Source organism: Malurus melanocephalus, unplaced genomic scaffold (genome assembly GCF_030028575.1).
Source record: "Malurus melanocephalus ecotype Western Australia unplaced genomic scaffold, MMel_1.1 scaffold_363, whole genome shotgun sequence".
Classification (NCBI taxonomy): Eukaryota; Metazoa; Chordata; class Aves; order Passeriformes; family Maluridae; genus Malurus; species Malurus melanocephalus.
Genome location: NW_026623595.1, coordinates 12528 through 35464, shown reverse-complemented (window position 1 = coordinate 35464; position 22937 = coordinate 12528). Strand labels below are relative to the sequence as shown.

The 22937-nt window shown below is 41.6% G+C and overlaps 2 protein-coding genes across 2 annotated transcripts; one reads left to right on the top strand and one right to left on the bottom strand.

Moving 5' to 3' along the window:
- Window positions 1-2281: 2281 nt before the first annotated feature.
- On the bottom strand, window positions 2282-15256 carry MEP1A (meprin A subunit alpha). The gene is made up of 13 exons (XM_057378577.1): window positions 15180-15256; window positions 14936-15006; window positions 14230-14270; window positions 14045-14123; window positions 13623-13740; window positions 12235-12410; window positions 10391-10612; window positions 9268-9417; window positions 6498-6713; window positions 5155-5613; window positions 3564-3734; window positions 2784-2991; window positions 2282-2429 (listed from the first exon to the last, which is right to left on the bottom strand). Exons 1-13 carry the CDS (start codon window positions 15254-15256, stop codon window positions 2282-2284), a joined length of 2136 nt encoding a protein of 711 aa, XP_057234560.1.
- Window positions 15257-18593: 3337 nt separating this feature from the next.
- On the top strand, window positions 18594-19544 carry LOC130580823 (taste receptor type 2 member 40-like). The gene has a single exon (XM_057378576.1). It carries the CDS (start codon window positions 18594-18596, stop codon window positions 19542-19544), a length of 951 nt encoding a protein of 316 aa, XP_057234559.1.
- Window positions 19545-22937: the final 3393 nt, after the last annotated feature.

Sequence of the window (22937 nt, the reverse complement as noted above, 5' to 3'; positions counted from 1 at the left end):
TACCTCCCCTCTCTGAACAGCAGTTCCCCTGCCATGCCTATGGCTTTKCCTGGACCATAAATAAACCAGCACAGGGGCCAAATAGAACTTGCACGGCTTTTTTTTTCTTTTTGTGGTCTGGCTGGAGCACTCTCTCAAAGCAATGCTCGCAGCAGAGGATCCTGGCTGCTCCTTGTTCAGCACTACTGTGAGCATCACCCAAATCATTGAGCCTATGTTGTCCCCAAGGCCAGGTGAGCCAGGGCAGCCAAGAAGGAGCCTGTCCAGAGCCCTCTCTGACAGGGATGGCCACCAGTCCCACACTGAGAACCCCTGTGTAACTGCAGGTCTGCAGCTGCCAGCCACACTGGGAAGGATGAGGTATCTTGATAACAACAAAGAAAATACCTGCCCAGAACCATCTGGTTCWAATCCYAGCCTTGATGAGGGAACAACCACASAAAAGTTGCCCTGCTGTGATGCTCTGAAGGGAGCCAGACCATCAAACAGGGCCYAAATGCACCCAGGATCACCTGCCAGGACATCTTCTGTGACTGGAAACCACCACAGGTTCTCCTGGCAGAGAGGAGTCAGTGCGTGGCTTGGCAGAGTGGAGATTTGGGCTCTGTCTGTGCAAGCAAATGGAACAGAGTCAGAGCCTACACGTGTTTGGAATGCACAGTGACAATTTGCATTCTTGTTCTTGGTGCCCCTTTAGGGACACCAAAATCGTGCACAGGGTGCCACCTGGCTGGCACTTGCCTGGATCCTCTCTGCCTTGGTTTCTGCCTCACACATTCCCTAGCAATTGGCACCACAGGATTTTTTTCAACTTTATGGATCTCTTGTCTTTCATTCCATAACCCTGTGTGATTTATGAGGTTATCRCCTTGGGTGAGAAACTCACTTAACCCAAGGGGGAGTCTCCTAATCCAGCTGGCAGAAAGTAATCAGATCTGTAATTCCTTTTCACCTGTGATGTGACCCAGACAGTCAGGTGTGTTGCAGGAAAAGCTGATATAAGTGTTTCATTTTATTTAAAGGCAGATAATAAGAGGGACAGAGTATTAACTTGCTAATAATGCCTTAATTAAATGGATGGTTTGTCCCTCCCCACAGGACTGCTGTGATCAGCAGGATGAATCCAGGGGGAAGCCAGCTCCCTGTGTACAATCTACTGCCATGAGAGTGCATTTTCCCTTGGCTGCCATCCCTTCTAACTTGTATCTGATAAGTACAAGGGCAGCATCACCCTTTGTTATTATTTACCTTTTATATTCTGAACTCTTGCAGATGCAAAGAAACTGCTCTCAAACTTTGATGTCAAAGTTACAACTATGGAAACTGTTAGAGCCCTTGAAAGCAGAGATCTTGGGACACACTAGATCAATTGTTTCCTGATACCTGCAGTTGTTTGAGGGTTTCAACACTTTATCCAGCACTTTGTAGTACCACAGACCCAGTCTTCATCTTCATACACTCCCACCCCTCTCCCTGACTTGTGTGATGATGATTTCCAAAGACATGTGAACTTAATGACGACCATGACAGAATCTGCCCTATGATAATTGATACTCTTCAATTCCACCCAAAGCCTGTTGAAATTATGGGAATTTTAAAGTTGGTTAAAAAAAAAAACAACTTGGATTAGGCTCAGAGAATAGATTACACTTGAATAGTGAAAACCTTATGTGATGAGATCTTCTGGAAAGATCTAACTAATTTTAATGTGGAAATATTTCCCTGCTAAGACCATTGGCCAAAAACATGCAGTAGTAGTTTATGAATTCTGTGTCATAGCTAATTAGTRTAAGTAAACAAGCACAGCCTCAGGGAAAGTGAGTGATGATGTACTGATTTACATGAATATGGATTTGTACCCTTTAGAATTCTTAAGCAATTTTTGCTGGAACATTTCCAGAATCTTAATACCTGTGTTTTAGTGTGATTTTTACTAGTGTTTTGAGAGGTTCTACCAGCTATTTAATCTAAGTTTGATCTGTGGCTGAGAGTAAATGYATGGGCTCTCAGAACTGCTGCTTGCAATGGGATGAAGAAACAAAACTTTCAAACACACAAGAAAGGCAGTGTATGAATTTTCATCAGACAACAGYTCTACATGACACACTTTAACTGCCACATCCCTTAGAAAAAGAACAGATTGCTGCCAAGCTGTTGGCAGAGCTTTTCATCCATTTGATGACTGGTTTTCTACAAGTTGTATTCATTGTCTTCCACTGAAAACAGATATCTTATGAACTATGGAAAAACACCAGGTTGAGATTTGTCCCCCTGCAGTTTTTCATCTTCTAGCCATCATGGAAATGAGGACAATAGTTAAGACAATGGTTCCAGCAATTCCACCAATTGCCATTCCCAGGATGTTCCCATGGACCTGCACTGACTGACACCTCTCACCAGTGAAGAAGAAGGCTTGTCCTGATGGGCACCTGGGAAAACAAAGCACAAGTGGCTCAGGAGCCTTGTCATCCCCAAGGTCTTCACATTCACTACCCAGGTTGAGCAGTTCCCACTGGAGGGGTTCACATCACAGCACCCCCACCTTGTTTGGAGGCTGTTTACCCACCCTGGAAGCACCACAGAATGGGGGTTCTTTGCCTCATGCAAAGAGACCTCCCCTCCTGGCTGCTGGTAGGAACCAGTCACTGTGATAAAGGGTTTTGTTTCTACTGCTCCTTGAAGACCTGGTGGCTTAGATCTCTGAGATCTGTAATTCTGAATATYTTTTAGCTGCATCACTTTCAGAAGAAAGCCAGGGCAAGGAGGGAGGAGGTCTGTGGTACCTGCAGCTTGCTTTTCCTTTCACATTCACACAGACTCCATCATTCTGACAAGGATTTGGGTCACACGGGTCCGGCAGATAAGGCAGCTGGTCCTGAACAGGCTCCATGTCCTGGGCTGCTCTCTTCTGCCTTTCAAGGACGAGGCCTTCCGTGAGGGCAGATTGCACAGATTGAACAGGAACCTCAGTGTTATTGAAGTGGATGATATCTTTAAAAAAAGGAGAAAGACATCAGGAWCAGTGAGTGATGCCATGTGCAGTGTGCCTCACAGCAGGGCTCACAGGGTGCTTTGTGGACCAGAGGGTGCTCCTTGTCCATTTTCCCTTTACAGAGCTCTTGCAGTACTACTACAAGTTCTGTGTATTTAAAGCATATGATAGAAAAAAAAATACTGAAATTACCAAAACTAGTTAGTTAGGTAAATCTGTGATGTTTTGTACTTTGAAAAATTATGCCAAGTGTGGCTGTTTTATTTGGGAATAAACACAGTGGGGTTGGCCTTTTAGTATGTTCAGTGCTTAGAAATGGACATAGCTACTGGTCAGGGTGCTTAAATGTGTCCAAGAAGTTAACATTCCAAAACTCACTGCCATTTAGATCCCTTTGAACTAACAATCACTTTAGTCAGCATCACTCACCTGACACTAGGACACAAAAATGCTTTTTAAAATTGATCCCCGATAAAAGAGAACTTGGAGACAGGTGGCAGGAGTCGTTTGAATGCATGAAAATAGAAAGAATTACCGATTTTGTAAGAAGAATCAGGAAAAGGGTCCTTACCGTTAAATTCTGCAAAAATAATCAGGTCATCGTTTTTCAAGAAGCTTCTGCGTCTCATCTGGCTGTGGGATATGAAGTTATCCCACCCCCAGTTTCTACTTCTGTAGCAATTGCACGACTCATCAAATGTTCCAACAATTGATGGTTTCTCCCATATTATAGTTCCAGTAGCTGCAAAGAGGAAATGAGAACCACAAAGTTGTGCAGCTCGAAGTATTACATAACCTTTTTCTGCATTACAGGTGTCAAAGGGGATCTGTGTTGTAAAATCAAGTTCAGACCTGAAATTCCCAAACAAGTCACAGAAGACTGACAAACTAAGGGTGCCAGGGGATCTTCAGGTATGGTCTGCATTCTTAGTCTGTGTGAGGTCATTGAGATTCCACAACTCATTGCAAACATTCCACAACAAACATTGAGATTCCACAACTCCATAGCAAAACATAAATTACCTTCTCATTGTCACCAGCTAAGAGCTGCCTCCTGCATAAAGACACTCCCCCATTASTTTTAAGTACCTGTGGTTTACAGTTTAGTAGATTTTGGGCACTGCCATGTTTCTGTTAAACATATTCATGCTCAAGGTTTAAAAGCTCCTACTGGAAAAGTATGTACTAAACTTTCCCTGGAAAAGGTGGAAAGAAATCTCTAGTATTTTATACTGTACCAAATTCATTGTTCTCCTATTATTCTTACTTCTTGCATACATTCATAGAATCACAGAATGACTTGTGCTAGGAAAGACCTTAAAGATCATCTCATTCCAACCCCTCTGCCATGACAGGGACACCCTCCACTATTCCAGGCTGCTCCAAGTCCCATCCTGCYTGGTCTTGATCCTTTCCAGGGATGAGGCACCCACAGCTTCTTTGGGCAGCCTATTCCAGGGCCTCACCACTCTCACAGTAAGGAATTTCTTCCTCATATCCAATTCTAAACCTGCTCAGCTTGAAGCCATTCCCCTTTGTCCTGGCATTCCATGCCCTTGTAAATAGTATCCCTCCATCTTTCTTGCAGGCTCCCTGCAGGCACAGGAAAGCCTTAGTTAGGTCACCCTGACTGTTCAGCCTTCTCCAAGCTGAACAATTCTGAATTAACTCATCCATGAGGAAGTGTGAATCTTGTGCATTCAGACCATGTAGATTGAAGTTCACTGAACAGGTTGAAGTTCACTGAGTTTGTTGAAGTTGACTGAGCCTCCATAATGCAGTTTTAACTTGAATGATTGTTAATTTAGTAATAGAATGCTGCACCTTGCTGGCATTCCATTAGCCTCTGGTGATATGGAATGGACCTATCATAATGGACAAATCACAAGTGGAATGGGAATTCTCAGCTCTTGGGAAAAATCTGTATTTAGAGTGAAGCTCAAATATCCCAGGGGTTGTTCATAATAACACCAACCTTATGTGTGTCACTTTTCACATTATACAATCTTCCACAGATGGGAATTCAGTGTCACACACAGGGAATATGTACCCAGTAAAGTGTCCCAAATTGGGAAATATGTCCCAAGTTGCCCATCTCTGAGTCCTACWCTCAGATTCCTTGGCTATCATTGCCAAAACTCCTCCAGGCAGGYACCACTTACTTGAGTTAATCTGGTCTTTTCTTGTGGTGAAGCTTTTGCTTGAGGACATCCTCTTTAGAACATCGGGGTCTTGGTCCAGCACGGTGAGCGTGGCCTGGCGGTTCAGAGCCGGCCACTCCAGAACTGCATCGTTCTCTCCGCTGCACAGGTGGAAGGCAATGCGGGMGTAGCCGCTGCTTTTGGAGTTGGGCAGCACAGTGATGCCAAACCCATAACCCTCGGGGCTGTAGAACCGGGGGCTTTCAATCACACTGATGGATGTGTTCGCAAGGATTTGGCTGAAATTGCGGATGACCCACACAGCTGTGGGACACGGGGTCTCTGTCAGAGTGACATCATCAATAGCAATCCCACCGGATCCAGAGCTGGGACTGCCCTTCAGGCCTTGGAAGAGGTAACGGAACTTCTTCTGAGCRTTGAGGGTCACGTGGGCAATTTTCCAGTTGGAGTCACTGTCCGCTTTGGTGAAAGGAAAGCAAAACATTGCCATCAGTGTGATTAGGGATATTGTGAAGCAACTTGCCCCTAGTCATCCATCCCGGCTGCATTTTCAGATAACCGGACCTCTCACAGAGTCCTGAAGGCGCGAGATCTTAAATTGATATGACTACAATATATCCACATTGCTTTATGCTTTGAACATATTGTAAAAGGAACTCTTCACACATTAGGGAATGACAGTCTCCAGTATAAAGGGCAACATGCTAAGGGCTAATACAAACAAAGAGGACAGGAATCAATGACCCAATGTGTTAGAATTAGTTTTTTCTGCCACTTCTCCAGGAAATAATCCCTCCCTACAAGCTGCTGCAGCCTGATAYAAGGAGGTTAAGATGGGTCTTCTGTTTTGACAACATAAAACACATGGAGCTGCAGTGACTGAGTTTGTCTTACACAGCAAACCACCCAAAGTGCAAATCCAGTTCACATTTCCAAAACTGAATATGCTTTTATATTTCCAAATATCTGTAAATCAATCTGGGGATCTTACTGAATGCAGAGGAGCACAGGTATTTACACCTCAACAGCCCACTGTTAGATCATATAACAGCCAGGGGAGACACAGTCAATTGATCTCCTGCATGGCTTGGAGTCCCTTGATCACTGAGTGTACCATATTAGGAATGTTGTGACTTCTGCTGAGAAGCACCAAAATCACATTATTACAACTCACAGTTTGTCTGCTAAATGCCCTCATGTAATACCAAAATTCTTAATTGTATTGCAAGATATTCTGGTAACTTCAGAAAAATCTTTTGGTTTTGAGCCAATCTTCTGCATTCATGGGCAAAGGAAGATAAATCCTCCCCCTACYCAAATATTCATCTTATTTCCAGAATTACCTTGGAAGGTTTGAATTTTCCTCATCTTGCGAATGTTCCCAGTGCCATCATCCTCTTTAAGCCAGATGATCARCTTGTCAGAAGGGTTTCCTGTGGTCCTATAGAAGAACTGGAGGCACTGCTGAGTTCTCTTGGGATAAAGGATTCGAGACTCTAGGATTGCCACCTCATTTTCCTGGCCAGAGCTGGTGTCAAAGAACATGAAGTAGCCAGCATCTGGGAAGAAAGGGTAGATGGTCATTGCCTCTTTATACATTTCCTGCAAAGCCGTGTGGTGTAAATTCATCATTTCAACTCCAACCTTTTGGTGAGCAGAAGAGTAGCACTCAGCATSAATAGTAACAAAAATGGTATTTGATAACCATCCAAGACAGACTGGGTAAGAACAGRAGTAGCAGTTCAGCATCTATATGGAACTCACTGCTGTCAGCTCATGTCAGTTTTGCCTTAGTTGRTCTAAGCAGAGTTTGGATTCCTCAGGAATATCAGAGGTATATGAAGCAGAGGATTCAGTGCTGACAACATGTAATTGTAAATATGTTTTTTTACTTGGTTTATACTGAAGATAATCTAAGAATTAGATCTTAGCAATCACATGCTATATTACCTTGTAAAGAGTAATTTCTTATCAGCAATAAAGATAACAAAAAAGGGTTGGACACAAAACTAGCACTGTCCTGACCTTGAACATGAAGAAGGTATTTTTTTTACAGTTTGCCCAAACACTTCTAAACTCAATAATTTAAGAAAATTATTTAAGAGTTCCCGCTTATCTAGTTTCAGTTCCCATTAACATTTTTGAAGTGTTCTTTAATTTTGAAGTGTCTACTTTTATCCTTATATTTACAAGGATTCACCATTTGCACTCCTATCATATCTTGGTATCACATGAAGTTATCATATCTTACCTGTATTGTGTTGCTTTTTAGTCATTCAGTTTTGTCAATGTTTAAATTAAAAAGTTAAATTTTTTTAGCTGTTGTGTGAAAGTTCAGTGGACTCTTGTCCAACATAACAGATCACAGAATCACAGGATGGTTTGGGTTGGAAAGAACCTTAAAGATCATCTCGTTCCAACAGTTAACCCTGCAGCTGCATAAAGACAGTGCAGCCTCCTGCATGGTTACTGCAGAATTTTGAGTTGTTTATCAGGTTCTCTCTGATCAGTCAGAAGAATTCTCTTAATTCCCTTCCWCATGGCAGCAATGATTTGAACTCATATCCACAGAAACCTTACCTGAGATTGCTCTATGCAATGTATGACACTTGACCATCAGTTAAAATTATTTTAAATTTCAGTGTTAAATGTAAGTATGATCACTCTTGCTCCAGGTGAGAAGCAGGGCTGTGAGCCAATTGTCGAAATTGTTATAGTAACAAACTCCCAAATGATCTAGACTACCTTTTTTTTGATAAGAAAGTCAAATAAAGGCAACATCCATGGCAATTAGAATATGGCCCTGGCAGACTTCAGCAGATTCCCAAAATGTTAAGCTGTACTTTCTCTCCTTCAGTTTAGCCAGCAATAAGTCAAACCCCCAGAACATAAAAACTGTTTGGGAGAAATAGGATCCATCTCTGTTGGAAACTGAGAATTTGCCCCCACTTGAGATGATTGCAGAACCAGTTCTCAAAAARTGTCAGAAATTCCTGATGGAGTCAATGACCCTTTGGAGATGCCAAAAGGAGAGACACTCCCTACTCATGCAATTAATTTCTGTTATCTGAGATCCTCAGAGTTATTAGCTCTCCAAATAACATTGATACTTATTTTGTATTGAGTCACTGGATGTTAAAGCTTAAGTGCACATTCAGTGCCTAGTTCAGGCAGATTGGATTTTACCTGATAAACAACGCAGGTAAATTATTTTTTTTTTCAGTTACAATTAGACTGTATGAGGGGAGAGAAAGAATTAAGGGTCAGCTAAGGGTTAGAATGGTGGTTTTCTTGAGTTATATTGTAATCTTGAGCCTGATCAATAACTACCAGCATTATAAGAGGTTGGAGATCTTTTCTTTCTAGTGGGTGGGTCACTTGAGGGGAATAACCTACTCCTAAGTGTAGTAAGTCAGAGTAACAAAGCACAAGTGAATGTTCTTTAGGTCAGGATTCCTTTCCCCTGTATTGAGGCAAAATTTACCACAGAAGACACTTTTATCTTGGAAGTGTGCAGTGGTTTACCCCCTCTAAACAATGACAAAATAGCCTGTTGCTTTTCAGAAATGCCTGTTGGGATTTAATCCTTATTCTCAGATGTAAACTGTGTATGCATCCTGTGCATGCATCGTAGTAACTGTGACTGGGGCTCACAACTCTATTTTTGAGACTGTTTTCCTTTGAAAAGTGGTGAAATTACCACATTAAAATAAAAAGTATCCCTGAACTCCTATCATAAAATCTTTGCAACTTTCTTCCACTTCCAGAACTTGAATTCCACAAGTTTAACTCCCCATTTGCATTGCAAACACAACATTTATGAGTGGCTACAAGTGCTGTTTGATTCTTATCATGAAGTAATATAACTCTTACACAGACTTTGGAAGTTGCAGAAAATAATTATCCAAGTTATATTTAAAATACCTCTAGTTAAGATTGTTCTTTGTCCCCTTTGATCTTGCTGGTGTAGACAACATYCCATAAATTGAAAAAGTTTAGTGAGAGTGGGAGTGCAAACACTGTAGAGAGTCTGTAACAACTTCTTTGAGCCTGTCAGTGTAGTCAACCCTGGAGAAAATCCCACTCAGAAAGTGTTCTGTTCCTTTGTTTTACCTCTACAGCGCCCAGAAAGYGTGTGGTCCTCCTGCCCTATCACGCTGCCCTGTTGGTGGACCCAGTCTTGGTCGTGGTTGGTGCCCTGGATCATYCCACAGATGTTTTCATACTCAAATGAACACTGGTCCAAAAAGGTGTGAGTTGAAGCTGAAAAAAAATACGCACACAGTCACCTCAGAGTAGTAGCTCATAAAAATTTCTGGTCTAATTTGTTTAGACCAGATTGTTTACAGTAGTATAACTGTATATATACAGTTTGGGGGGATTGTTTACAGTAGCATAACCATCCTGTAGAGAATACARCCCTCATGCTAGCAGATGTGAGCCCAGTAACTCAGAAGAGGAAACATTTGATTCCTGGAGGGACTCCCTGCATAGAGACAACTTTGACCTCTTTGCAGAAGGTTAACAAGCYCCACGTGGCAGTGACAGATGGTGGCTGTCTTTGTGCTTGTTTGGTAGCCTTGGGGTATTTAACCATTCCTCAGCTGACATTATCGTTCTTCATGGCTCCCTCCTCTGCTTGATGAMCTTGAGCTCTGTCCTTTCACTCCAAGCAAAGTCCACCCAGTTACCTTGGGCTGGTTCAGCTGAGTTTGCCTGCAAGGTGATGCTTCTGCTGCCAGATCTGAGGGGGCAATAACTTCCTGGTAACAACCTTGATCAGTGATAACATCTTCAACCAGCTTAGCAAACACCTAGACAGTGAGGGACTCTAGACCTAGCCAATCTCACGTGCAAAATAATCAGAYTAAGACCAAATGTCAGTAAAAGAGGGCAAAGTGCAGTTGCATTCACCTCAAAAAAGCACAAGGCTGCTCATACACCACAGGCAGAACACAAGCACAGGTCTGAACTCTTGGGAGCAGCATAGAAGAAAAAAGGTAATGATTTGTCTTTCCTTGACTACTCTTTACAAAAACAATCACAGTGAGAAGACCCAAAGAGGCATGAAAGTGAATAAACTATTTGTGTTTATCTGCACACCACAGGTCCTGTGCCACACCTCCTCGAGCACATCTGAGAAGAGTTTTGTGGTTTTAGAAACAAAAGGGAGGTGGAGCAGCCTTGCTGAAGTATAACCAAAGAAACAGTTGGCCATGGTTAAATTCTGACTTACTGCAGTTGTACATGCGATTCAGTCTTTCCAGGTCAATGGCACTGAGGTCTAGACGTTGTCCAATGATATCATCAAATGCTGGTATCTTTGCTGTGATTGTGGGGACACTTTCATTTTTGTTAAATGAAAGGGGTTCATAATGCATCAATGATTCATAGTCGTAGGGGGTRTTCAGATCAGTGATGTAGCTGTCATCGTACTTCACAAAATTGTGCTCTTTGCCTGGTAAAAGAACAGAAAAGTGCTTCATTTTTAGAGAAAATGGAAAGGAAATGACAGTAGCATGTCCCTTTGGATACAGTTTTCTAAGGCAMAAATTATATACATAAAACCAATTACTTTACAAGAAAATAATGAGAGTTAACAAGACTTGTGTTTGTCATTTGGACAACAAAGCAGTATGTTTAGATTGCAGTTCTGTGACCTCACAGGTAACTTCAGTAAATTCAAAACCAAATATCAATGATATTTGGATATAAATGATATAAAGGATACATAGGAGGTTAGATTAGATGGTTTAATAGTAATAATGCTGAAGGAATAACTTTAAGGATTAATGTACTCCCTTCYAGAACCTATGAATATTGCTGCAAACATTTCCCATTATATTAGATCATATAAAGAGAAGGAGAACCCTGGAACTCTTTAAGGAGACAAATATGACAGCCCTGGAGTGTCTTCAGGTTCTATTCTTCCTTGAAGCAAAGAATGCACTAGCAATCTTTGGGACAAAAACAAAGATATTTTACCTACATTTAAATTATTGATATGGTGTTTCTATTGAAATGGCTTTTGGAAACATGTTACTCATGGTTTCTTGGGGAAGTAATTCATCCTTAAAGCAAGTTTTTCATTATGAAGGTGGCTAGGGCAAAGAGATGGAGCCACTTCACTTGTTTTGCTACAGAAGTAAAAAGAGATTGCCAGCATTTCCAACTGCAAATAATATTTTCAGAATATTTGGCATTCTTTCTCAAAGACAAAACAGCATATGACCGTGCTGGTGGGTAATTAAAGTTTCTCTGCATAATAACTGCCCTTCCCTTCTGTAAATCACAAGGGTATACAGTTCAAGGCTTGAGATTATATAGAGCTTGGAATTGTTTTCTTACAGATACTTGAATTGCACCTTTTATCAAATATTAAAAAACCCARCTTCCTCTAGTCACTCCTTTCCTTTTATTTTCACAAATAAATCATTGTTATATAATACAGAACCAGATCTCACAGAGGACAACAGGAAAAACTGCTTAGGTACCAGGGGGATTGTGAAGTGTTTGCTGGAACTTATAAAACCACAGAATCTGATGATACTAAACCTGAAAGGAAAAATCTGCAGAGCTGCACTGGGCAGGAGAGAGCATGACGGAGCCCTATTCCATATTTCCCATCTGATCTAATAATTTTGAGATTTTTTCACTTGCAAAGTGAATATTTCCASTTTCAGAAAAGCCTGAAACTCTGAAAATAAAAATGTTTCAGATTTTGAAAGGATATTTGCTTGAAGAAGAGCCACCTCAAAGCTCAACCCCTGAATAAGTTTACAATTTGCATTACATGGGAAAAGGAAAAAAATCAGAGAGAGCTGAAGTTATTTGTTTAAAATAAGAGAGAAGATGAGTCCTGGAGCCAAGCGGAAATAAATGATCTGATTTCTCTCTTCTTAAACAATGTCTGGGTTTGGACCAGAGAAGTTGTACCAAAATTTCTTGATTTAMAGTGGTCTCAGGTGGGGCCCACTGTTTCTAAAATTCTATCTTTAGGAAGGTCTTAAAATCTAAAAGTAAAATAGGATATTGATAAGCCTGCACTTTGCAAAATCTAACTTGGATGTTCAAACCCACCTGGAATAATTTCATCCCACCAGATATTCACGTAGTCATCCCGGTCCGTCCTCGACTGCTCGTGGTAAAATCCTAAAGCRTGCAGGATCTCATGTTCCACAATTGCTCTGTAGTCACACCCTGACCCAATTGAGAGGTTCTGTCCAGTCTGCAGGTCCCCCACCATGGACCAACACCTGAGAAAGAGGGAGAGCTTACTTTCTGTTCAGTATATTTTTCTTCTCTGTATTTAACTTCTCAGTCCGCTCACTGGTTTAAAAATAAGATCATAAAGGTTTTTAATATGAAAGGAGTCACATAAATCCTTACTTAGRTGCTTACCACATGCCTTGATACTATAAAAATACTCTACTCTAAAAGCAGACTTAGCTCTAGAAGTATACCATCAATTCATTACTTATCCTCTATGTCAGAGAAGCTCACCCTGCATTTTTGAGAGCCACAGAAGTTTAATCTTGCCTCAGCTGCCATTTTGCCAAGAAATATAAAACATACATGGAAACAGTAAATTCATCAAAACAGACTAAGTTTTTTTGCCATTACACAGGCTAGAGAAAAGCGCTAGGAGTATTTAGAATAGCAACATTTGGTCCTTTTTAACAGCAACCATGCCTTGCATTGGCCAGAGGTGTGAAAATATATTTCCTGTATTAAGCCCTTCAACACAGACTTGTCAAAAATCATGGTGCTTKTAACCTTGTAAGAGAGTTGTCACAGAACACTCGAGGAAGAGCTGAAGGAAGAAACATGAACTTCTGGGAGAACAAGAAATATTCACACCTGACTTAGTGAGATTTTTGTGCTTTTATAGATATTTTTCCAAAACACACTTAGCTGTAAGAAATAAAACAAATCCTTCCAGTTCTAGAAAACTCGAATCTCTRTGTATAAAATTCTTCCAGGTTTTGAGAGACCATTCATTAAAGAAGAGCCATGCAGAAATAACAGAAATATTACAAAAAACTGTCTTTCCACTGGGATTTTTTGGGGTTTTTTTTTGTCTGTCTGTCTTCCAGAAATTTCCAAACTTAAATTCTAGCTATTMACATTCACTTTCTTGGTAAGTTAAAAGGATGTACATTTGGGTCTTCAGTCTTCACTGAAATGGAAAAGTGGAAGCAGGTGATGACAAACCAAAGATGCTGAGATTTGCCTTCAGAGCTCATCTTCTAAACAACAGTCAGCAGAGGGAGGCAGCTGCTTGCAAGCTCTTTGTCTAAGAATGTAAGATGAATTGTTTCCCTGGTGGCCTCTTTTTCTCTGCTGACAACAAACCTTTAGACTGCTGAAGTCAAATGGAAAGAATTCCCAGCTGATTCTACATGGCAAAACTAAAATTGATAATAAATAAATGACAATAAATAAAACTAAATTGATAATATCCGTACCCATCTTGTTTGCTAAAGAAAATGTAGGTTCCTTCTCCTTCATATGGCTTAAAATCAACACAAGACTTGAGGCGGAACATTTCAAATGCCTGGAGAATGACTCCTTTGGCATTCAGATCTGGAAAACAAGGAAAGAACCTTTAATACATTATAGTTCACCTTGGAGAAGTAAGATATGAACAGATACACACATGGAACTGAAGGAAAAATGATTGAAAAGAGAAATTGCTGAATTTTATTAAATTGTGGTTTGCTATATTAGCTGTAGAAGAAAGAAAAACAATTTTGATATAAATGAGAACACACTAAGCAGTTAACAGTGAATGTTAACATTTTAATCTGAGAAAGGCAATTTTTGTATCACACTGACTCCAGTGCAAATAAGGATTGGAGCTAAAATCTGAATAAAGTGTCTGCATTACCTAGGTCATCACCCAGAATATAGGGAATGGGGAACTTCCATCTGTAGATCTCATCTCTTAAGGCATTTCGCTGATTTTTCTGCAAAGGGAATTAACAGCTGGTGATACATCTGCTGTAGGGAGATGAGCTGATTTGTAGCAAAAATATAATTAGGACAAGCGACAGAAAGCTTTTAATTACTTACAGGGAGCAAGATATCACCCTGAAAGAGGTCMAGTCCAGCAGCTGAAATGCAATTAAATCAAAAATAGTGATTGATATGAAATGTATTTTATTTCATAAACCATATTATATAATCAATATATAACCTAATTATACAAGGTTAATACCCTTGGGCAAGAAAATAAATAAGGATCAGCCTTTATACACTGCGACATAGGCAATAATAAAAGTAACAGCAGTTTCCAGTTTCTACTCAATATTTACTTCTGAGCAATGTCTGCCTTTGTGGTGGCACCATTATCCATGTCTCATTTGATAACCTCTGCTTGCTCTCAGGCAATGACAAGTATCACACAGTCGGATGGAATCAATAAACACCTAAGTTGTTTTCCATGTTTGCAAACCTTTATAAAAATCATATAGAGTTAGGCAGAAAATGCTGTTGGAACTGCAGAGTCCTTCCAACTCATACAGTGTTTTTCTGCCTTGGCACTGTAGGTCTGTCCAAATTTCACAAACATAAGACATCTCCATCCATTGTTTACACAGGGTTACAGTCCTGGAAAGACTCGGGTGTCACAGAAAGAGGAAGGTAATTCAGAGCTCACTTGATTATATTTCTCTTGTCACCACAAGCTACCTGACCATCAGCCTCTTTTACAATACTGAAAATGCACCATTTTGCCCACAACTTTTGAGACCTCATGAGAATTTAGGCATGAACTCACCCAAGTTGATGTGGGGAATGTCTTTGAATACCTCACCAGCTCCAGCATCTGCAAGACAGTCAAAACAAAGTGTTTGGATGTGGTGGCACACAGCAAGTAGAAGAAAATGCTTCAAAACTCAAACCAGCTCACACAGCACTTACCAGCTTCACTGGAGGGGYGTTCCTCCTGGAAGAGAGTGGAATAAAACCAGTATAAGGTATGASATGCCTCTGGGCTGAGAGGARCCTGKAGAAACTAGGYTTTACTTACAGAGACTGGAGAACCRCAGACAGAACACARCAGGAGGGTCAGGCAGAGTGGGAAGATGCTGGAGCCCATTTTTACAGTGGGAACAGAAGCTGGTCCTTCTCCTCTCTGGTAATATATAGGGCATGCTGTTGAGCTTTCCACAAAGCATCAGCCAACCAGCATCAGGCTTTCCACCTTTGAAACGTTATAACAGTTTGATTTACCCCCTGGATGGCATTTGATGGCATTGCTCTTATCAGCTGCCTAAGTCCACTTGGAGCAACATTGTGGATAGAAATGTGGTAACTTCATGCCCTGAGTGCAGCTGGTGAGAGACCCACCCAGSCTTCACAGAACAGCTTCTCCATCTGGCCCAAAGTTGCTGACTGCTTCCCCTGTGTTTGTTATCTGTCAGCATTACAATCTTGACTGCACAGGAGAAAAGCCACACTCTTAAGCAGAATTATTCCAGATTTATTGCACTCCAGTGCAATTAGAATTTGGCCGACTGCGGCCTTCAATTAACAATTAACATCACATAGTAAAGATTAGAAGTACGAGAGATATGATTATGAATGCCCTGACAGTGTTTTCCCTCAGCTGATCCCATCCCAGAACTGATGTTCCATGCACAACATGCCACTCTCTGCTTCCAGAAGTGGTCACTTATACCTGTAATCCTTGGCTTTCCCGTTTGACATTCCTTTGTTTTCTGATTGGTTTCAGAGATCACAAACTCTTGTGCTGCACTTTGCTGTCGTCTTTCTCAGGGGTCATGGGGCAGGAAGGGCACATAGTMCAACTGAGCCAAGGCTCCATAAATCTCTAGTTTGTTGGGCATTAGTATTCCCATGAGTCCACCGTGCCCTGGAGTGCTTGAGTGCCTTTAACTCGCCATGGAATCCTGCTCCTTCCTTTCACATCTGAAAATACAAGTCACAAAAGGGAAGATATTCACCTACATGTTCAGCAGTTACATGGGAAGGGGCTTGTGCCATGACAGCACCACCCACAGCACAAGGCAGAGAGTTTAAGTAAGTTTTGAGTGGGAAATGGGCCTATCCTAGAAAGGAGTCAGTTCTTCAACCTAAGCAACATGTTTTTCTCCAAACATATCAAGGTAGGAAGCTTCATAAGAGAACACACTGCATAGGAAAAAAGTATAGAGATTATTTCCTTGTTTGGAGAGAAAGGGCCCCAAAGCACTGATTTTTACCATACTTTAGCATACATGGGTGTCCTTCAGCACTTAGGAATGATTGTGTCTAAGGACACTGACATCTAGGTTGAGCTGGACATGCCATTAGAAAAAGAGAACCATGTCTCAAGATACATCAGGTAAAGGCTGTTTTCACAGGTAAGCAAAGAGAGTCAAAACACAAATGTAGCACAAAGCTACATTAGCAGATGTGGAGCAGTGGATGTGAGAAAGAAACAAAAAACTGAAGCGAAATCAGAACAATCTGAAAAACACTTGGTTTTTAGTATCTTTAACTTGAAAATAACTCAAGAACCTAAAGAGGAAGCCTAAAGATAAGTCATTCTGAGGGCATATATTTGTTTTCATACATATATATAGGGAGTTTTTGGACTCCCTTTAGAAACAGGGATGGGCTCTAATCTCTCCCTGTAGCCTTCTCCAGGCTGAACACTCCAGCAGTCAGTCTGTGTTCAGAGGAGAGGGAYTCCAGCACCAGTTTCATTTGTCCTCTCTGGAGGGCAGTGCATGCACATTCTTAAAYTGGCTGCAGTTAGAAAAAAGTTCTTTACAGAAAGAGAGCTAAAGCATTAGAATGGGCTGCCCAGGGAGGTGGTGAAGTCACCATCCCTGGATGTGTTTAAAAARAGATTGGAAATTGCACTTGGTGCCATGGTTTAGTTGAGGTGCTAGGTGCTAGGTGCTAGGGTTGGACTCAAGGTTCTTGAAAGTCTCTTCCAACTCTAATGAATCTGTGAATCCGTGATTCTGTAAAAAACTTTGTGATGGAAAAAGCTGTTGCTTTTCCACTCTGGGTAGTACAGCAAGCGCCTTGTGGTCTCTTAGACCACATTTTATGAAGCACCCAAATTTGCTGTACATCAGTATTCCCACACCCAAGGACAGATCAGCCCTGGATTCCTAGACACAGGCACAAGCTGGTATCACTAAATGCAGATAAAACCTTTTGTTAATCTGTTTGCACTGGTTTTAACTCCACTGTAACACAAATAAACTCTGAGACAGAAATGTGGCTGAAATCTATGTCCTTCATAAAAGGAAGAATGAAAATAAATGTCACCTGAGTTGGAAAAACTGTCATATCAAAGTGACACCAACCACATAGTTAATAAAAAGTTATTCAGCCAGCTTCCCAAATTTTAGGTAAGTCTGTTCCCCTATGTAGGGCTTGAAATCAACACAAAGCTGAACTTGTCAAATGCCTCCAGGTTAACAATTTCAGCATTCAGATCTGCTACACACAGCAGAGGATAACAACAGCAGTTGCTCTGCTTTTAAAAGATTATAAATACCTATAATTCTAGATAGAAATAATGAATAAGTGTACTTTAATAATAGGAACCTATTTAAAAAATATTTACCAGGATGAAAGAGCAGGAGGCTGTTAGCAAAATTCCCTGATTGGAGTAATTTTGGCAAGGGTCAAAAGTTTATTMGATAAACTGATAGCACTGAGAAAAGCAAGCAGGATTTTGGACACCCAGGGTACAGATACTGCTGGCATATTTTATTACATGTAATAATATAATCTGTTTTGTTGTCAACGTTGAGATCAGGGCCAGTAAAAAAGAGATACAGGAGAGATACATATGATTTTAACAGAAATTTATAATTTATTTATCCTCTGCATTATTCAAAACTTAAAGAAGTGTCTAAAAATAGATGGCAACAAGGATAATGCTTTGAACTATCTTAGCAAACAGCTGCATATCCTCTCAGGCCATACTCAGGTGAGACTGGTAGGAAGAGACACAAAAGGTAGAGCAGATCAATATGAATGTTTTCCAGATAAGGATTGCCTGACATSATTACCTGTCTCACTGCCCTGGCTGTGTTTTGCTGAGTGCAAACTCCATTTCCTGAAGCCTGACATTGATCAAACAGGGATAACTCACAAAACCACAATACTCTCCACTGCAGGAAAACATCTCTGCTCTTTGTGTCACCCAACACAGCCCCACTGAGCCAACATTCAAATAGTCCAGACTGACACCGGCCCCGGGTAAGGGGATACCCAGCACATTTCCATCCCTGCACCTGCCCTGCTCCCCACAGCAGCACCACCAAAATCCCCCCCAGCAGCAGCAGCAGCTCTATAAAGCTCCTCTTGCCATCCCTCACACTCAGACAACAGCAGCCACTGCCCTGCCTTAGGCACTGCTGCCACAGCCCCCTTGGCCWGCACAGCTCTGCTCCCCAGCTCGCASCATGGAACTTTGTTACTCTCCACASCAATCCAACATCACCTCATATGGAGCCACGTTTGTAGTCATCACCACCATTGAGGCATTTGCTGGCATGTGGATAAATGCTTTCATTGTTTGTGTGCTCTGCATAGCCTGGGTCAAAAAGAAAACCCTGAACTCTAATGAGAAGATCTTGCTGCTTCTTGGAKGTTCCAGGTTTTGCTTTTTGGGCTCCTCATGGATATATTCCTTCCTTTCAATAATTTATCCCAATTACATTCATGTTCACATTACATTTCAACTAATTCTGTCTTTTCAAAGCTTTTTTAATTTTTCCAACTTGTGGGTTTCTGCCTCTCTTTGTGGTTTTTATTGTATAAAAATTGCCAATTTCAGGAACAGCTTCTTCATCTACCTGAAAGTTAAAATTGACAGGATTGTGCCATGGCTCCTGTTGGGGTCAGTGCTTTCAGCCTTGGCTATYGTCATCACTGCCTACTCCATCACTGAAAATGTGCATGACAGCCACAATTTCACCTGYCTTGGAAATTTTTGGGAAGCAAATATTAGAATGGATAAATATTTTTTCCCTCTTTATTTTCTCGTGGGCGTCGAATATGCTGCTCCATTCATTGCAGTCATATTTTCTACTGTTTTCCTTCTCTTTTCTCTCTGGAGGCACAAATGCAACATGCAGACAAACTCCATGARCAGCCTCAGCATGGATGCCCACATCAAAGCCATGAAATCTATTCTCTCCTTCTTAGTCATGTACAGCATTAACTTTGTTTGTTTGATCTTCACTATAATTTATACCAAGAAGAGTGAAAATACGATGATACTTCTTATATCCATATATCTGTATGCTTTTCCAGGTGTTCATTCCCTTATTCTGATTTTCAGCAATCCCAAGCTGGAAAAGGCACTGTTAAAGATTCTCTCCYGTGTGAAGTGCAAGATTTTCATGAAGTAGGAAATGTGATAAAAGCTGGAATGCATGTGAAATATTGATCTTTCACTGTAGAAAACAAGTAATATACTCTCTAATGGAACCCTCCAATCATGTAGAGAACACAGATATTCTCTGTTCACCATCTAAGTTAAGAAAACTTCATTCATATTTATTGAACTARAACTGTGTGAGTTAAATACACTATTATTTCTCTTTTGGTTTAGGTAAATCTTTCAGTTATACTTTTATTAATAGCATAATTTAGCCCTGGTTGTAAGAATGAGGTCTAAATCTCTGAGATGTGTGGTGAAAGGATTAATGWGGTCATTGGAGTCTGCTGGTGGGTGATGGATTATCAGGCTGATGCCCTTTGCCTGAGCCTGGTGGAAGAGGGAGTGATGCTAATGAAATGTTCAGCCCCTGCCCAAGATCCACAGCCCGTGTACTCAGAACCCTTGATATCCCTCGTTTCCCTATCAGTCGGCTGCCCCCACAATTGAGGATGGCAGCAACAGAGTATTTTGAGTACAGTCTCACCTGTACTTCTGCCAAAAGCATAAATTTGGCATTTGAAATCCTCCCTGGCACAGGATGAAAATATGACTGAGCAGACAGGACAACAGGATTGCTTCGCTCTCCTCCCCAAAGCAGAGAACRCCTCTTCCATACGATTTGCTCTTCCAACTGTATCAGATTGTTCCCTGGTGAAATTCCACATATAGGTTTAACTGATAGCAAAGTTGAAATTAATGAATTACCCATTGTTGATTTAAAAAAAAAAGAAATTAAAATCTCTTTAGTGCTAATCCAGTGAGTGTATTTATTAGTGGCAATTCCAAATGCRTATTTCTACAATAAAATGCACTATTTGTCATTCTGTCATTGTGAAAGTTCTTAGTGAACGTGACATGATTTAGAGTGTTGTATTTGCTATAATCAGAAACTAAGCTGAGCCCACCCAGGCCCTTTGATCTCTGAGGACCAGCAAAGAGTTTATTTTCGGCTAAATTTTTATATTCTTAATGTAACAGATACAGGCTGGCTGCAAGACAGCAACAGCAATACTGCAAACCTACCATAAATGTTTTGGTATTCACTGAAAGAAATAACTGAACTAAAAGGCAAGTTTATCTCTTTGGTTTACCTTTCTTTCTGCTGTGGCTCTGTGCTGTGTGATATTATGGGCTGTATCACTGTCTGGGGTTGGTAATTCTGTGTGAACACACTGTYCCCAGTCACTCACCAGAGRTGGTCACTGACACATGGTAGCCCTGCATGTTCTCTCTGCCTCTCTTCCTGTAAGGACAGGATTCCCTGCTCTGTRTTGCTGCTCTCCCGGCCTGCTTTGACTTGGTGATGAGATGATTGGCTTTTCCCAGTGGASTCTGACTGAGTAAAACACAGATTTTTTTTCAGGATAAGGGGGACAGCATGAGAAGGGTGTGGAGGAGACAACTCATTATGGCCTGATGCAGCCCCCATTCTCCTTCCCCCTGTGCTGTCGTGGGGAGGAGGTGAAGGAGCTGGGAATGAAGGGGTAAAGTTGAGCCTGGGACAAATTGGTGGGTGGAGGCAGSAGGTTCTAATTTTGCGTTTGTTTCTCATCACCCTACTGTACTTTCAATAGGCAATAAATTAAATTGATTCTCTCTATGTCAAGCTTGTTTTGTCTGTGAGAGCAATGGGTGAATCATCTCACTGTCTTTATCTTGATCCATCGGCTTTTCTGTCCTATTTTCAAGCTGCTCCTTATGGGTGAGAGTGAAGGAGCAGCTGGGTGGGGATCTGGCAGCTCCCTAAGCTCAACGCACCACAGCAGGTGGAAAATTAAAGAGTTCCAGCATGAATAGAGCAGAACATGAATTGGTCATTTCTGTCCTCAGCTCACAGGCAGAAACAGATCTTATCCATCTCTTCTGAGCACATCTCCCCCGTGAAAGGCTTAGAAAGGACAGGAACAACCACACCTCCCCTCTTTCCCTGTTGATGTTCATGCACTTCATCCTTTAACGTGACAATCCCAATTGATTTCACAAGAAAAGCCTGGAGTATCCAACGTATTTCCTACATCCCATGAAACATCATCCCTCACAACCTCACATGCCACAAGATTCAGCAGGCAAAACCTGCATCTTGCAGATGTTACCACACAAAACCCCATAGCCCCAGCAAACCATGCTGCACATCCCTTCTTCCACCTCCATGAAVCCCCTGAGAACGTGACAGCCARCACAGCACCACTGCCCTGTGCCACTGGAGGGGACAGGGTGTCCATCAGCACAACCACCCCGCACAGCCCATGGGGACAGATGCAGGATGTGCCCAGCCCAGGGAAGCTGACAGACGAGAGATGTCAGAAGTCAATGGGAATGGCTGCCCAGAGCTGGCACGGTATGAAAAACTGCTTTGGGTTGCATTTCAAGTCTTTATGGTTGTAAAAAATATGCAATTAGAAGATTGAGGTATGCATATTCACATAATATACTGCTGGCACTAATATCCCACAGCAAAAAAAAAGAGCATCATCATTCTGAAGAGAGAAAATGCTGGTGGTTCATTTCGTATAGCCATAGAGTTCTTTGCTGTGCTTTCATTTTTCCTGGATCCACCAAAGCATCAGATGAGATCCCCTTGGTTACTGCGGTCCTGATGTGCAAGGCCCAATGTGCCCATTCCTGCACTTACCCAAAGTCCATGGGAAGTCCATGCACTACAGAGCTTAACACACCTTGCCTGTTAAATCCTTCACAGCTCTCAGGATCTGAATTCATTTGGAAACTGGAGGGTATTGCAGTGTGGTGGAGACCCAGCATGGTCCCRATCTTAAAACCTTTCATTTTCCTAGCAGAGGAGATTTGAACCGTGGCACAGGGACTCATCCTGATTTTTACCCTTTTCCTCCATATGCTTCAGCTCATCCCTGTAAAACAAAATTCCAGCTTTACTTTTCATGTCCCCCTTCACCTGCCCCATTATGTGGCTCTTCAYTTAATCTTATGGCAATGCCATTGGTAAAACTAACATGGATTACAATGCCCATGAGTGATCAAAATAAACTCCAGTTTCCCAGCATCGTGGTTGAACTTTGCAGCTCATGGAGTCAAGATTAAACAGGAAAGTGACTCCACTGAATGTTCTCTGACGAGCACAGTCAGGGCTCTGCATGATCATCACTGGTGATTAGCAAAGGACACAAGAGCCCAGGTCCTGAAGCCTGATATTGATCAAACAGGGAAAACTCACAAAACCACAACACTCTCCACTGCAGAAAAACATCTCCGCTCTTTGTGTCACCCAACACAGCCCCACTGAGCCAACATTCAAATAGTCAAGAGTGACACCRGCCCCGGGTAAGGGGATACCCAGCACATTTCCATCCCTGCACCTGCCCTGCTCCCCACAGCAGAGCCACCA